This window comes from Rhinolophus sinicus, linkage group LG03 (assembly GCF_036562045.2).
Source record: "Rhinolophus sinicus isolate RSC01 linkage group LG03, ASM3656204v1, whole genome shotgun sequence".
Lineage (NCBI taxonomy): Eukaryota > Metazoa > Chordata > Mammalia > Chiroptera > Rhinolophidae > Rhinolophus > Rhinolophus sinicus.
The window spans coordinates 152,230,676-152,245,477 of NC_133753.1; the positions used below are offsets into that span (position 1 = coordinate 152,230,676).

Sequence of the window (14,802 nt, forward strand, 5' to 3'; positions counted from 1 at the left end):
AGAAAGTGTTAATCTCATAATTTTAACAGTATTTTCCCCAAAGGAAGACATTAACATTTGGTCTTCAAGACCAAGGTGATTGCTTTTTCACCCATCACCTAGACAGACAAAACTCTCCTACATGTGATGCCTTGAGGCCTCCTGTCAGCTTCCCTCACACCTTGCCACAGGCTACAAAAGCATGTTCTTAAAACTATGTGCAATAGCTACACATTTCCACCTCCCATCCTTTTAGCACCTATCTCTGATGTCCACAGTATTTCTATTCGTTTGGTATCCGTTGATTTTATCCACATCTCCTTCAGAAACAGGGTCTGCTCACAGCACCCCTCTCTCTCTTCACCTCACAGCTCCCACAGTCACTCCTTGTGGTTCTTACTGTGAATTGATCCAGCTTTCTCTGGCTTTGTGAAGCAGTCTCGAGCTGAGACTCTGCATAAAAATTTAGACTATGCAAACAGATTTAAAGGCTCATGGTGAGCCTGACGACTTAATGCTAACAAAGGACTTCAGAGGGCACTGTCTTTCTTTGTTTGCAAGGAGCGAAATTTCTCAATGCGAGTACCAGGTAAAATCGCGGGTAAAGAAAAGTGGGTTTATAATAAAGAACCGACATTTTTTATTTCAGCAGTCTTTGGATTCTGGGGGCGCCAGGCAGAGCCTCCTCAGCCTATTTAAATCATTTCTGCGTCTAGTATTTGGGGGTGGTGGGGGAGTGGGGGTCGGAGAACGGCAGGGATGGAGTGCTGCTACGTGGCTGTGTGACTGAGCTGGACAACTCACGTCTTCCTGGGCCTAGGTTTCCGAATCTGTAAAAGCAGGGGGTCGGACCGCTCGTCTCTACAGTTCATTCATAGATTTAATTCCAAACCCTAATTAAAAAAACAAAACAAAAACAGACGGTTTAGCTCCCGGTGGAAAGACAAGCCCATAGTGCAAAGATCAAAAATGGGTTTCGTAAACAGTGAGCGACACGCGACATTACTTTTCAAATCGCTTTCCTTTCTCTTGGCACGCGGCGCTTCAAACATGTGTGTGCGGGGCCATTTCGTTGCTGAACTTCAAACTAACAACCAAGCGATAAAAGACAGGAACGGCCCAGCCTGAGAGGGCGATTGAGGAGGCTTTATCTCTAGCGAGAGGAGGCGGCGTGGCCGCTCCTTTGAGCTGTTCTCTTTGAATCAAGCCGCTGCGGCGATTGGCTGCGCAGCACGTGGGCGCGCCCGGCCGGTCAGTCCGGGGCTGCGGCTGCTCCCGGCGGAGCTGGGCAGAGTCAGGCTGCCTGTGCCGCACCCGCCACGGGTGTGGACAAGAGGGCACAGGGGGAACGCGTGGGGCTCGAGTCTGGCCCCCTGCCAGCGAGAAACTCTACGGCCTGGCTTTGTCCAACTATCACTGTCCCCGGAATGTCCAAACTTGTGCCCCTTCTCTCGCCACTGTCCTCCCTTCCAGATGTGCCACCCAGCGGGCAGGCTGTGCGCGCCCAGGTTGCTTGCCGTGAACTCCCGGCCCGCCCTTCGCCACCCTTTCCTGAGCGTCTGGCGGGCTCCCGCAGCGCGGAGCGCACCGCCCAGGACTGCACTCCCCTGCCCAGGGTCCCTCAGCTCCAGGACTGTCCAGAGAGGCGCAGACGCTCCGACCCGGGAAAACTTGTTTCACTCGCGGTCCCCGAGGGTTACAGCCGCTTGCTAATGGCTGAGATACCGCGTCCGCTTTGTCTGTCTCCACTCTCTGCAGCGCCCGTCCCTCGCTTCCTCTCGATGAACTCCCCCGACACGCTCTTCTCCATCTCCTCGCCTTTTCCTCCTCCTCCTCCACCGCGGGACGCTTTCAAGCGCTTCCTCCCTCCCTCCCTCTCCGGGTGTCACTCTAGGCAAACGGGTCCTCCCCCCTGCCCTCCCCGCCGCGCCGCCCCACTTATAGCCCCGCGCACGGCGGCCGGGCGCAGACTGCTCCGGCAGCCGGAGGAAAGGCGTCTCAGTGGTGGCGCTGCGGAGACCGAGTCCAGACGCCAGGCGGCCGCCGGCGCGTACGGCGTTTTCTAGCTCCCTCCCCCGAGTACACAGCCCGCCTCCTTCCGCGGCGCCTGCAGCCGCAGGCTCGCTCTCCCTCCCGAGACTCACTCCAGGAGACACTCCGCGGGTCGCGGGCAGAGTCTGTGGCGTGCGGATCGTGAGGCCGAGGCGAACCGCCAGCGGTAGCCGGCCCGCGAGCCAGCGTCCGGGGCACGGTCCTCTCCTCGGCAGGCGCCCCATGCGCGCTCCTTTCGCCCAGGCAGTCGCCGCCGCTCCCCGGGGCTGAGACGTCCGCTTCTTCGCCTCCCCTCCCGGTGACCGAGGCGAGAACCCAGCTGGTTGTGCACTGTGGCCAGTCGCCACTGCTGTAAGTTTACCCCACTGCCCCAGACCTGTTGCGGGCGCCGCGGAGTTCAGGGACCGCTTGGCCTGCGGGGGTGTGTTCGCGAGCGGTGTGCTTGCGCCTGGGAGCCTGGGGTGGGGGAGCTGTTCTTGGGGCGGAGACCTCAGTGTTCGCCGCTGAGCTCCCACAGCAAGCAGGAGCCGGGCATCGCCGGAGGGGCCTCCTCTCGCGGGCGAGAGTGGCTGGGGGATCGAGGAGCAGGGCCAGGGTACTACCGATCTCCGCCCCCTCCGCGGAACACAGCCCTTCCCTAGAAGTGGATGTCCCGCTGCCTCCAGGACCCGGCCAGTGGGACTGTTGTGCTTTCCCAGCACAACGGAGCTTTGGTGCCACGCGAAGACACTCCTCGTGAGGGCACATTCACTGCTGCGAAACGTCTGGAGGGAATGAATGAAAACTGGTTTTTGAAAAATTAGTTTCTTCTCATGCAAGTACAGTGTTTGGCTTTTGGTGTAAGATTGTTAGTTTCGAAGGGCAGGAATTGGTGGGCGGGGTGGAGATGAACCATTTAACTTGTTCGGCATGTAATTTGGTGTCTCCCTGAAAGGCATGGCCAGCGTGTTAAAGAGCGTTGCAAGTGTTACAGAGGACTGCATGGTGAAATGCTTTTGTTAACAAGGTCTTTATAATTTTTCATTGTTACCAATAGTGCAAATGGCCCAGAAATTCTCCCTGGTTTTTCCTTTGATTGCATTGAGATCAGGTTGAAAAAAACTAGAGGTGTGACTGGACGCCCAGAATTGGAGGCAGAGAGCCTAAGTAAGGAGCGTTAAGTGAACTGAAGTTACTGTAACTAGAAGCCCTTTTGATGTTTGCGGTAATAGCAACACTTTTCTCATCTTCTTTATAGACGCAGGTTAAGCATATGTGCACATTTTTTGGACACACTTGGCATGCGAATATTATTACTCCGGGGGCTTAAAAAATGCCGGAATGATGATTCATTTTATGTTAAAGGTGTGCCTACTGACTATATAAGTGGTTTCTGATGGTATTGTGATGTTTGCATAATTTTAAACCAGAAAGCAACTCGTTTCCCTTGGGTCTTCAAGTTTACCTTTTATTTTAATCAAATACTGTTGTAAGAATGTTGGATTTTGATTGTGACATGCTTCTCCATCTGGATGGTATCCAAGATGACAGGCTAGGTTATTGCTCTGGCTTTCTTAGCCAATCTGGAAACTACAGGAACATCAGTACAGGATGCATAGAGATGGAGGTCCTAGATCCTAAGGTCTACTTAAGTTTCTTTAAGTGTGGGGCTGGTTGTGAGTGGTGTTTGGCACCGCCTGGCATCCAATGCTCAGGGAAACATGTTCTGGGCCTCTGGGATTCCTGCTCAGTTTGCTTATGTACCTTGTGCAGGACACTCATTCTTCAGTCAGAGTTGCATTTGCTCTTAGCCTGAAAAGCAGCAGCTTTTGAGATTGCTTTGGAAACATCAGCTTAAAAAAACTGTGTAGCTACTCATTAGGGATTTTTGTAAGTTTCTGTTTTAGGCATATGAGTATTTATTCCATCTTTTGAGGTGCAGGCTTAAAATCCTGCTGAAAGTACTTCAGATGGAATGTACAAATTCAAATGACAACTACAGTGGTAGAGCATCAGTGATGCTAATACATGTTTTCACGCTTTGGAAACCTGGTGCATTCACACAGGGTTATATCCATTGTTCTCCGGACTGGTAACATGGAGTAGGAAGGCTGTTGAGGCTTAGCTTGAGGTGGGGTGAAGCTTGGCTTCTCACCATTTGTCACATCTAGGAGACTAATGGGGAGTAGTGGGTGCTTTGTAAAATCTTGGTAAGACCCGAGCCTAGGACTTGGTTGCTTATTTTTTTCCACTAAGCCATGTTTAACTGATAAGGAAAAGTTAACATTCCAAAAATAAAGGAAAACAAGTTGCATCACCTAATGGTATGTGGCCTGTGTGGTAAGGGCAAGTTAGGCACCTGTTTTGTTGTTCTCAGTGACGTGCTATACAGCTGGTCAGGGAAGTGCAATTTAGTATCTAGCCCATGAATCTGTGAAAAGTTCCTAATTTGCATTTGTTAATAATTCCTGGAATATAAATTACACGTAAACATCTGAATGGGTGAAGGAAACAAGCAGGCCATGGGTTTCAGCTGTGCTGTAAGGACTGGCTGTACTGTGTTTGAAATAGACACAGTAACCACACAGTTCACTCTCCTGGGATAAACAGCTTCCTTCGCAATCCTTTGACAGGCAGATTCTTGAAGGCTTTATTTCTTTAAAGTAACGGGTAGGTTAAAAAGGAGGGGAAAAAATCATGTTCAAAAATCATATTCAATTTTTGAAGGTAGAGGGATTTCCTGTATCTTTAGCCTACAATTTACTTACTGAGGAAAGCCAATGATCGTATTAGATTCTGCCATAATTTAAATTTAGATACTGAGGAAATCACTTTAGTTAGCAAATAAATTCTAGGATGGCCCTAAATTAATAATGGCTGGTAAAATACACACTCACATGCATATACATATACATATGTGTGTGTGTGTGTATGTTTTGATTTAGATAAAGCAGTGTTTGCATTTTGAACTCCCTATATACGGGTGCCAGCATTAGTAGCTACATAAGAATGGTCCTGATGATGCACTGTTTAATCAAAAGAGAGGGACAGACAGAGCCTTTGTTCTTGCAACTGGTTTCCCAAGAATTGATGTAAAGCAGGAAGTACAGAAAAACAGCATTCAAGAGTATTCTACTCAAAATATTCTTCCTTTTATGTGCCCACATCCTCATTTTGGAAGCTGTCCAGAACAAGAAAGATGCAGGGTGATTGTGTTCAGAACCTATTCTGTGTTTTCACGAAAGCCTGCTCGGTACATGGTGATGTTTATATTGGGCCTCTGTTAGGACTCTGTACTGGTAGAGCTGTCTGGTTACAAATGATTTGTGACATTTAAATAAGAGTCCGATCCTTGTAGAAGTTGCCTAAGCCTGTGATTTTAATGTTACATTTCCCATTTATTGTATATTGCAGGGAGACCAGATCTTACCAAAGGAATTCTTAATGGAATTAATTAGTAGGTATTTGTTTTACACATGGCTTTATGTTGCATCGGGCATTAAAGCCGGTGCCTCACCTGGCATTATGAGAGCTGGAGGCCTGGCATTTTAAGTGGCCCACAGTGAACCAACTGGACAAAGGAGCTGTGAGAATGAGACTTTGCTCCTCTTGGCCAGTGCTGACTTACATTCTCGAGAACTTCAGTATCCTGAAAGTTGGCAATCAGGTTCTCCAAGATGAACCTGCTTTCAAGCAGTGATTTTTTTTTTTTAACAGTGTGTATTTCAAATAGCTCAACAGTATTTCCATGAATGCCTCTCCTTATAGGTAGTTGTCTCTGACTTTGTACAGGAATGGCGGTCCATTATTCAGTACATTAGGCAGCGTAACTGACAGCAAAAGTTCTGTATTCTCTGTCCAAAAGGGTTGTTGCTTTCTTCTGCTGTGCTACACATTAGGAGCGCCCTGTTCAATGGTTTTGTTTTGTTTTGTTTTAGGCGTAAAAACAAAATGTCAGTCAGTGTGCATGAGAACCGGAAGTCCAGGGCCAGCAGTGGCTCCATTAACATCTATCTGTTTCACAAGTCTTCCTATGCTGACAGCGTCCTGACTCACTTAAACCTTCTAAGGCAGCAGCGCCTCTTCACCGATGTCCTTCTCCATGCTGGCAATAGGACCTTCCCCTGTCACCGGGCAGTGCTGGCCGCATGCAGCCGCTACTTCGAAGCCATGTTCAGCGGTGGCCTGAAAGAGAGCCAGGACAGCGAAGTCAACTTCGACAACTCCATCCACCCAGAAGTCTTGGAGCTGCTTCTCGACTACGCGTACTCCTCCCGGGTCATCATCAATGAGGAAAATGCAGAATCACTGCTGGAAGCGGGTGACATGCTGGAGTTTCAAGACATCCGGGATGCCTGTGCCGAATTCCTGGAAAAGAACCTGCATCCCACTAACTGCCTGGGCATGTTGCTGCTGTCCGATGCGCACCAGTGCACCAAGCTGTATGAACTCTCCTGGAGAATGTGTCTTAGCAATTTCCAAACCATCAGGAAGAATGAAGATTTCCTCCAGCTGCCTCAGGACATGGTAGTGCAGCTCTTGTCCAGCGAAGAGCTGGAGACAGAAGATGAAAGGCTCGTGTACGAGTCTGCAATTAACTGGATCAGCTATGACCTGAAGAAGCGCTACTGCTACCTCCCAGAGCTGTTGCAGACAGTGAGGCTGGCTCTCCTGCCAGCCATCTATCTCATGGAGAATGTGGCCATGGAGGAGCTCATTACCAAGCAGAGAAAGAGCAAGGAGATTGTGGAAGAGGCCATCAGGTGCAAACTGAAAATCCTGCAGAATGACGGTGTGGTAACCAGCCTCTGTGCCCGGCCTCGGAAAACTGGCCATGCCCTCTTCCTCTTGGGAGGGCAGACTTTCATGTGTGACAAGCTGTATCTGGTAGACCAGAAGGCCAAAGAAATCATTCCCAAGGCTGATATCCCCAGCCCAAGAAAAGAGTTCAGTGCATGTGCCATTGGCTGCAAAGTGTACATTACGGGGGGGCGGGGGTCTGAAAATGGAGTCTCAAAAGATGTCTGGGTTTATGATACCCTGCATGAGGAGTGGTCCAAAGCTGCCCCCATGCTGGTGGCCAGGTTTGGCCATGGCTCTGCTGAACTGAAGCACTGCCTTTATGTGGTAGGGGGTCACACAGCTGCAACTGGCTGCCTCCCAGCCTCCCCCTCAGTCTCTCTAAAGCAAGTAGAACATTATGACCCCACAACCAACAAATGGACCATGGTGGCCCCACTCCGAGAAGGTGTTAGCAATGCCGCGGTAGTGAGTGCCAAACTCAAGCTGTTTGCTTTCGGAGGCACCAGCGTCAGTCATGACAAGCTCCCCAAGGTTCAGTGTTACGATCAGTGTGAAAACAGGTGGACAGTACCGGCCACCTGTCCCCAGCCCTGGCGTTACACAGCAGCAGCTGTGCTGGGGAACCAGATTTTTATTATGGGGGGAGACACAGAGTTCTCTGCCTGTTCTGCTTATAAATTCAACAGTGAGACTTACCAGTGGACGAAGGTGGGAGATGTGACAGCAAAGCGCATGAGTTGTCACGCTGTGGCCTCCGGAAACAAACTCTACGTGGTTGGAGGATACTTTGGCATTCAGCGGTGCAAAACGTTGGATTGCTATGATCCAACGTTAGATGTGTGGAACAGCATAACCACCGTCCCGTACTCGCTGATTCCTACTGCATTTGTCAGCACCTGGAAACATCTGCCTTCTTAAACTCAGTGCATCCTAAAGAAAGTGAGCATGAGGTAAGAAGTCCGTGTAGCTCTAAGTATGCATGTAATTAAGCTAGCTGTGCAAGTGCAGATGTGGAGTGAGATGTGGTCCATGTAGCCTATCCTATAGCGGTGCTACAAAACGATAAAAATAAAAGAACTTGCACCACAGAACTTAAACACTTGTGTTGATCACAGTTGTACCCCTTACCCCCCCCCCCACACACACACACACCAGTGATTCTCAGCCTTTACTGAGCCTCAGAATCTCCCAACGAGCTTTGTAAAAACTGCCCATCCCAGAGACTAGGTTTCGTTGGTCTGGGTGAGTCCCAGGCATCAGCATTTTTAGAACCTTTTCCAGTGATTCTTTTGTTCAGCCAGGTGGAGAATCCTTGACCTATGTTAATGCCATTTTGTGTTTAGTGAGCCCTCACTGTGTCTGGAGCTGGGTCCTGTGTTTCACATACATCATTTCATTTACCCTCACATCAACTTTGTGAGGGATTATTACTAGAACACTATAGATGAAAATATGTCATGCACACGGACGTTAAGTAACTTGCCCAAGGTGATAGAGCTTACTTAGTAGGCAGAAGAATTGGTCAGGAAATCAACACAGGCCATCTGGCTGCGATGGCTGCGAGCGTTAGCACTTGAATCTCATGCAGAACTGCCACTTAATAAACTTGAGCTTCATATTGGTGTCACCCCAGAAGAGAGGTGTTGATATTTAAATTTAGCTTCCCCAAACCCTTTCTGGAGTGAAGTAGGGTTTAAAATTTTGAATGCCTAAATTTTTTTCCTAGTTTGTGCTCTCCAAAATTATTTATTAGCTCATTCTAAAAATTTTTTTCTCTCCCAAACATTCCCCCTTTGAGGGTATTTATTAACTTCAGAGGGAAATTTAAGTCTGTCCTTGTAAAAGGTGGCACTTGCATTGTATAAATTTGTTGGATGTGTGGATACACAGAGCCATCTAAACTGCCCTTACTGCGGCCTTTCAGAGTTAATCAGACAGGCCGACCCTATTGTCAGAGATAACAAAAGTTGTGTTTCTGTGTCATATATCTGAGGACATAATGGTTGTCTTGTGTACTTAAGAGTATATAATACTCTTGGCTCAAATAATTAATAGGCCTACACAGTTCAGTGTTCGTGAAGCTAATAGCCGCTTTGCTGCTGTTAAGCAGTCTTAGGATTGGCCCCAGGAATCACTTAAGCATGTCTAAATGCCGCATGGAGCATGCAGAGTGTGTTGATTTGTTTTGGTGATTCATGGGCTTATTACATTACTAATAATAGAGTAAAATTAAAAACTCTGCTTTGGAGGAGCCACAGTGAAAACTAACTCATTACTTGGAAACTTTTGGTTCTGTTTTCCCTCGTATGTTTTACACCTTTTGAAGGGAGCTTTCAAAAGGAAAAGAGGATATTCAGGGTCGTTGCAAGCTTTGCAAGCTAAGCGAAGAGGGGTTTTGCCTCATTTGTCTTTTCTTTCCTCATCTCTTACAGCTCATTTTAAAACACCCTGGAAATTGCTGTCCATTTCACACCTAATCTTTCTATTTATTTCATTTCTGCAGTTATCTCCTCCAGCCTATTCCAGTTAGCAGTGTTCTTAGTAATGTTTCCTCAGAATGAAAATTCTTCAAAGGCGCAGGAACAGTCAGAAGCCTCTGGGGAGCGACTGGGCTGAGAGCGCCCCACACCAAACTGGTTTTTGCAGCCTTGCTGGCATCTCAGTAATCCTGAATAAACAAATGCTCTGAAAGTGGTTATTTCATTTGTGATATGGATGCATGACTCATCTCTAAAGCAAGTTGAAAGAACCTCCGAGAGTAAAGCATCAGTTAACAGCGCACTAAATTGGGTGTTAATCCAGAACTGGCTATTTGCATAGGAGAGCTATAAAAATTGCCAATGATGGTGGCGGTACATCAAAATAGTACCTGGTAGGCTGGCTGGCATCCTTGGAGCAAGGTGAAGAAGTTGAAGCAGAGAGCTCATGTGTGCGTTCTAGTTCTGGTCCTAAGCTGTGCAGTCTGGACCTTTCTGGACTTGGCTCCTTTGTGAAATGAGTGATTTGCACCATGCCGTCCCTAAGATCAGTCCCAGTTCAGACTTGGGTGAACTGATAAATGAGGGGTGAAAATGAAAGCAAGGAAAATACATAGTCCAGTGCCTGGCATGTATACATTCAGTGTTCAATGCTCGTAGCTTTCTTTCCTCCCTCCAATTTAAACCTTAGCTTGCGATGGAATTAGCTTTGTGGGGAAATGAGGTTTCTTGGACTATCATCTGCTTGTTATCTTTATCCTTCATTTTTGGTGCCTCCTTTCTCAGCCCCAGAGTATGTTGGCAAATACTTGAATTCACCCTCACCTGGGTATTTGAATCTCATAAGGCACTTCCGGCCCCATAGAAGGGGAGCAAATAAAAAGTGTTAGATTATATGTGAAATAACATCCTCTCTGCCCTTGGCGTGACCAGCTAGAAAGTCAAGCACATCACAGCGAAATTTGACAGGGCCAGGTTTGCCTTTCTGAAGGCGTGGGTCTGATCAAAGCCACACTTGCAGTTTCCCACAGGGATAACGTTGGTTTAAATTGCTGTAGTTTACTACACACAAGATAGCGTTAAAACACTTAAGCTGGATCTAGTGACTTAAGAAAGGGGCTGTGTAGGTATCCGTCCTAAACTGCAAAACCTTCTGGGACATCTCTTTGCTCTCCAAATGTAGGTGCTAACCTAATTAATACAGTGTTAACAAAAAGTTTCCCCTGGTCTAAAAAGCTCTTCCACCAAGGAGGTTTTAACTGTGTCCTGCTGTTCCGTCAGCAGGTGGGAGGGAGAAAAAGGAAATTATTTTTGATTAGTCTCTGGTTTTCAGGAGACTGTGTGGCCCCAACCTGACAGCATTTAGATTTTGATTTGCTTTTAGAGTGTTAGAGCTGCCCTTTTTAGAGTTTTTATTTTCTTTTGGTGTTTTTTTTTTCTCCCAGTATGCAATATCTTGAAATTTTATATTATTACAAGATACATTCTTTTGGCCTAATGATGATATATGGGTTACAAGGAGGTGAGGTTAGACGGATAGAGGGATGACACTGTAGTCTTAGGAATGCCTTGAAAGCTTGAATCACGGTTAGGAAACTGCCAAAAGAAACAACTAATCAAATGAATCAGATTTCTGAACACACACAAGTGAGAAGGATTCAGTGTAAGTCAGGAGTGGCCCCTCCTGAATTCCCTTTGTCCAGACTTAGAGTTATAGCAATAGGGATGCAGATTCCTACCAGGGCGGGAAATGTGCTCCACGAACAGGTAGGGTGTGTGTTTGAAACACAAAAGTCCTCTGTAAAATTTCCCTATATAAAAGGAGAAATAGCCCCATGAAAAGTCCAGGCTTCGTGGTCTTGGCACCTTGAATTTATATTCACACTTGACATTGGTAGATTCTGTAGATAATTACACTGCATACCATAGCTAGTCTCCCAAGTGTGGACTGATGAACCTTGAGAATCAACTGCAGCCTTGGGCTGTTAAGGCCTGGTTTGTTGTCACGTGAAAGGAAGCGAAACTGATTTCTGCCATAATGAATAGTGGAGATGCATTTAAATAAGGGGATTAATATGTGTGCCATCTCTGTGGTGAATAAATTGAATTTGGAATCCTTTAGGGTAAATAAGCCAAGGAGGGTTTGCACAGGAATCTTTTCTTGAGCCGCTGGCGATCCCTCCGCAGCGGCTCTGTTTAACCATGGAGAGGAATTACAAATGTTGGAAGCAGACGATGGCAACTAATGAAAGCACCTAGACACATAGGTTGAATTTGAACCTATATATGTTTAGGAAAGAAGTGAAGATCCTTCTTTGGACACTACTGTTTCTGTTGTGCTAGCCACTTGCATGCGTGCATGTGTGTGAGCATGTGTTGAGGGCAAGCACGTCACATATCTTTGCACAGTTCCTATTGAACCTGTAGAAGCAATCTTGTCCAGCTCTGTTCTGAGTTTAATTTTTTTTTCTTTTTTTTTTTTTTTTAGAGATTTTGGGGCTACTATCAAAAATCTTTTTCTTCTGTTTTAGCTCACTCCGTTCAGTGACACAAGATGCGATTTCTACTTTGGAGGCCAAATTTAATGAAGAGAAAGAAAAGAAAAAGGAAAAGAAGTTGCTGTGAGACTGAGATTGTACGATCAGCTGCACCTTGTAAATGCTGACTGGACATGAAGGAAAGGGGTGGGGGAGGGGTGGGATTTTCCGTGCAAGTAGCACATGGTTTAAATATGAATGAGTGAACCTATGATCTAGTCCTTGTCTTGTAATTGTGGATTAATGTCAGCGTTAATCAGCCCCTCAAAGGGAGAGAAAAGCCGGGCCTTTTCCCTTGCTGTACCATATTCAGCATTTGATTTCCATGGGCTCCACCATTTATGTGTAAAATTTGAAATGGTTGTCACCTCTCTCTGAGGAGCAAGCCTAAAGCCTCCACACCAGCTGCTTTTGGAGATTGAAAGCCCAACTGTTGGGCTAGGAGGGAAGCTGGCCGTGCAGGCTGCAGAGCGAGGGCCACTGGACTCTGCTCATCTCGGAGGGGTTGTGCTCCCCAGGAAGGTTTCTGAACAATGGGGACATTGTTGGGAGCCGTTTGGTAGATGTTCTTTTCTATTTATAAGTGACTTTAAACTTTCCCTTGGCTGTTAAGAAATTTGTTATAGATTTAGCTATTTATTGTTGGATGCCTGCATGCTGAAACAATGCTTAGAGTTGTCTTCACGTGTATGGATGTGTGTGAATGGTTGTATGTTTTGCACAATTTTGTGGTTGTTGTGATGTGCTTTGCTGCACAAAAATGAAAACTTTGGAGTTACAATTTGGAATATAACTGGAGGGTGGGTTGGGAAGGGGAGGGATTTTGTAAATGTCAAGACAGGGAAAGATTACAAAACAGAAATTTAAATGAACATCCTAGAGGTAGAGAAAGCATGGAGGTCACTTTTCTTAGACTCACCAACTGTTAATCGGGTTTCATGGGCTCCGATCATGCTGATGGTTCATGGGGTGAGGGAAGGCGTCTTTCTGCCCCTCTCCTCCCATCTTATTCACCTCTGTCAGTCTCAGCTACTGAAATTTACAAAGGACCAAATCGCTTTGCCATTTTTTTTTCTTTGTGTAATCTCCTGAAATCCTGGAAAGTTCTATGGAATAGTTCTGTATATAAAGCACAGGTAAAAGCATAGTCCAAAGTTTATTTATTTATCTATTTATTACCCTGTGAATGCTTTGCCATAACCACGGTTAACAGGAAAAAAAAACCACAGAAAAAAAAAACACTATCATAGATATAAATGAAGTCACTCGCTAGATTTGCTTGACCCGGATTCATTGTTCTCTATTCTTGCTGTACAATTTAGCAAGCATGACAAGTTCTCCAAGACAATAATCACATTGGTACAATGTATACTTTAGTGCTCACCCATAGGTAAGTCTCTAAAAGAAGTCTTTGGTGCACAAAAGTGATACATTTGGCCACAAGACACCAAAGAATCGTAAGCAGTGGCCCCTGTTGAAGTTTTTCGGGATAGTTGGGAATCGGTTGTGAATACATTCTTTGCTAGTTTGCGTGCTTGTTTACTAAACACGTGCTGTGGTAGGTGTTAGTACTAGACTCAAATAGGTGCTTCCTCCGGTGTCTGGGGAAGACCAGAGTTTGCAACTCTCGCACTGCTCATTGATGTATCTCACTCACATTACTGTACTTTAGAAAATAGGGTTTAAGACTGATGACAACCTTTTTTACATTGTGACTGTGCTTGCATTGTCTAATGGCAGATAAATCCTTAACATTTCTCTCCACCTGAAAACTTTAGGCTAATTGTACATGTCCAGTCTGTGCCATGAATAAGGGGCCTATAGTTGGACCCAAATAAATGAGCCGTTGGTATAAAAGAATCACAATACTTTCCAGCAGTCAGTCTTTCACTCCTAGATGTGTCCTAAGCAATGCAAATGTGTAATTGTACTCTGGCGGCATAGTTAGGTGTTGTTATATTGTAGCAGTTACAGCTCAGTAGTTTATGATGCAAATCTGTCGAGATGTGTGTGTCACTGCATGGCTTCTGAAAGCAGGATGAATTTTCTGCAGCTGTTTCGAAGTTGTGGTCTGCCCTTGAATCCTCTATTAATTACTATGTGTGAGCCAGAGGGAGCCGTGGTCAGGGTGGGCCCCCAGCCTGCAGGGAACTTTCTGGACTCCCCCTCGTTGGATTGATGTAAGCATTTGCGCTCACTACTTGACCATTCTCACCCTGTGAAATGTCTCACACTTTGAAGCAAATACAATTCACAGCACAGTGCACACAAAAACCTTGGCATAAGACAGAGAAGGTTCTTCTTATTCTGTGGACTGGTTGCTGTGGAAACGGATAACAAAGGGCAGCCTTCCACTTCTGGTATAATTGTGTAGCCCCCTTTTCTCTGGGCCTGACACCTGTCTGAATAAGAGTGATTAGAGCTGAATAATATCCCTCTCTTAGCTATTGAATATGTGGTTCACGTACAGAACTCTGTGTAAGTTGAAGAAGTGTTCATGCTCATATGTACTTGTTTCCTACTACTACATTTTTGAGGTTTTGTAAAACTTATTTTTTTTCACAATGTGAAACTGAAGGTCAAATAAATTATTAGAGATTTTCTCTTCATTGAGTGTGTGGGTCTTGACTTGAATACAGCATAATTTTAGGCATTGAAAACTTGTGACTTTTCTACTTTAATCAAAAGGAGGATCATTTCAGATATTTTCTGAATGTCTTTTATTTTACCGCTGAATGTCTTTTATTTTTATTTAGTCACATCCTTTATTAAAGCAATTTTGCACGTGAAATAATTAAAATTTTTCACCTTTTAAGATATTTCTTTAAGCAAAGCAAAATACCAAAATTATGGGTTATTCATAACTTAGAATACATAAAGTCATGTACCACGCAATATTAAGACAGTATACTTTGTTAGAAAGAGTTTAGCTTTGTATCCCTCACATGGGTTATATTTGGATAGTAAAGCTGTGA

The 14,802-nt window shown here is 45.7% G+C and overlaps 2 protein-coding genes across 4 annotated transcripts; one reads left to right on the forward strand and one right to left on the reverse strand.

The window, feature by feature from the left end:
* Positions 1–602: 602 nt before the first annotated feature.
* Positions 603–2,778, reverse strand: LOC141570780 (uncharacterized). Its single transcript, XM_074329205.1, has 3 exons — positions 2,634–2,778; positions 986–2,581; positions 603–872 (listed from the first exon to the last, which is right to left on the reverse strand). Exons 1-2 carry the CDS (start codon positions 2,776–2,778, stop codon positions 1,689–1,691), a joined length of 1,038 nt encoding a protein of 345 aa, XP_074185306.1. The 3' UTR covers positions 603–872; positions 986–1,688.
* ENC1 (ectodermal-neural cortex 1) lies at positions 2,249–14,436 on the forward strand. 3 transcript variants are annotated; one of them, XM_019728121.2, is made up of 3 exons: positions 2,249–2,382; positions 5,949–7,763; positions 11,822–14,436. In XM_019728121.2, exon 2 carries the CDS (start codon positions 5,962–5,964, stop codon positions 7,729–7,731), a length of 1,770 nt encoding a protein of 589 aa, XP_019583680.1. In that variant the 5' UTR covers positions 2,249–2,382; positions 5,949–5,961; the 3' UTR covers positions 7,732–7,763; positions 11,822–14,436. The 3 variants fall into 3 exon arrangements, with proteins under 3 accessions (XP_019583680.1, XP_074184930.1, XP_074184929.1); XM_074328829.1 differs by lacking the exon at positions 2,249–2,382 and adding an exon at positions 2,792–2,845; XM_074328828.1 differs by lacking the exon at positions 2,249–2,382 and having other exon boundaries at positions 11,779–14,436.
* The last annotated feature ends 366 nt before the right edge of the window (positions 14,437–14,802 follow it).

Excerpts from the sequence above, each read along its gene's own strand:
- LOC141570780 (XM_074329205.1), bottom strand. The coding sequence starts at position 2,778 with ATGTGCCCTCACGAGGAGTGTCTTCGCGTGGCACCAAAGCTCCGTTGT. Across the intron at positions 2,582-2,633 it reads CGCGGAGGGGGCGGAGATCG|GAGGCCCCTCCGGCGATGCC; the intron begins GTAGTACCCTGG and ends CGCCCGCGAGAG.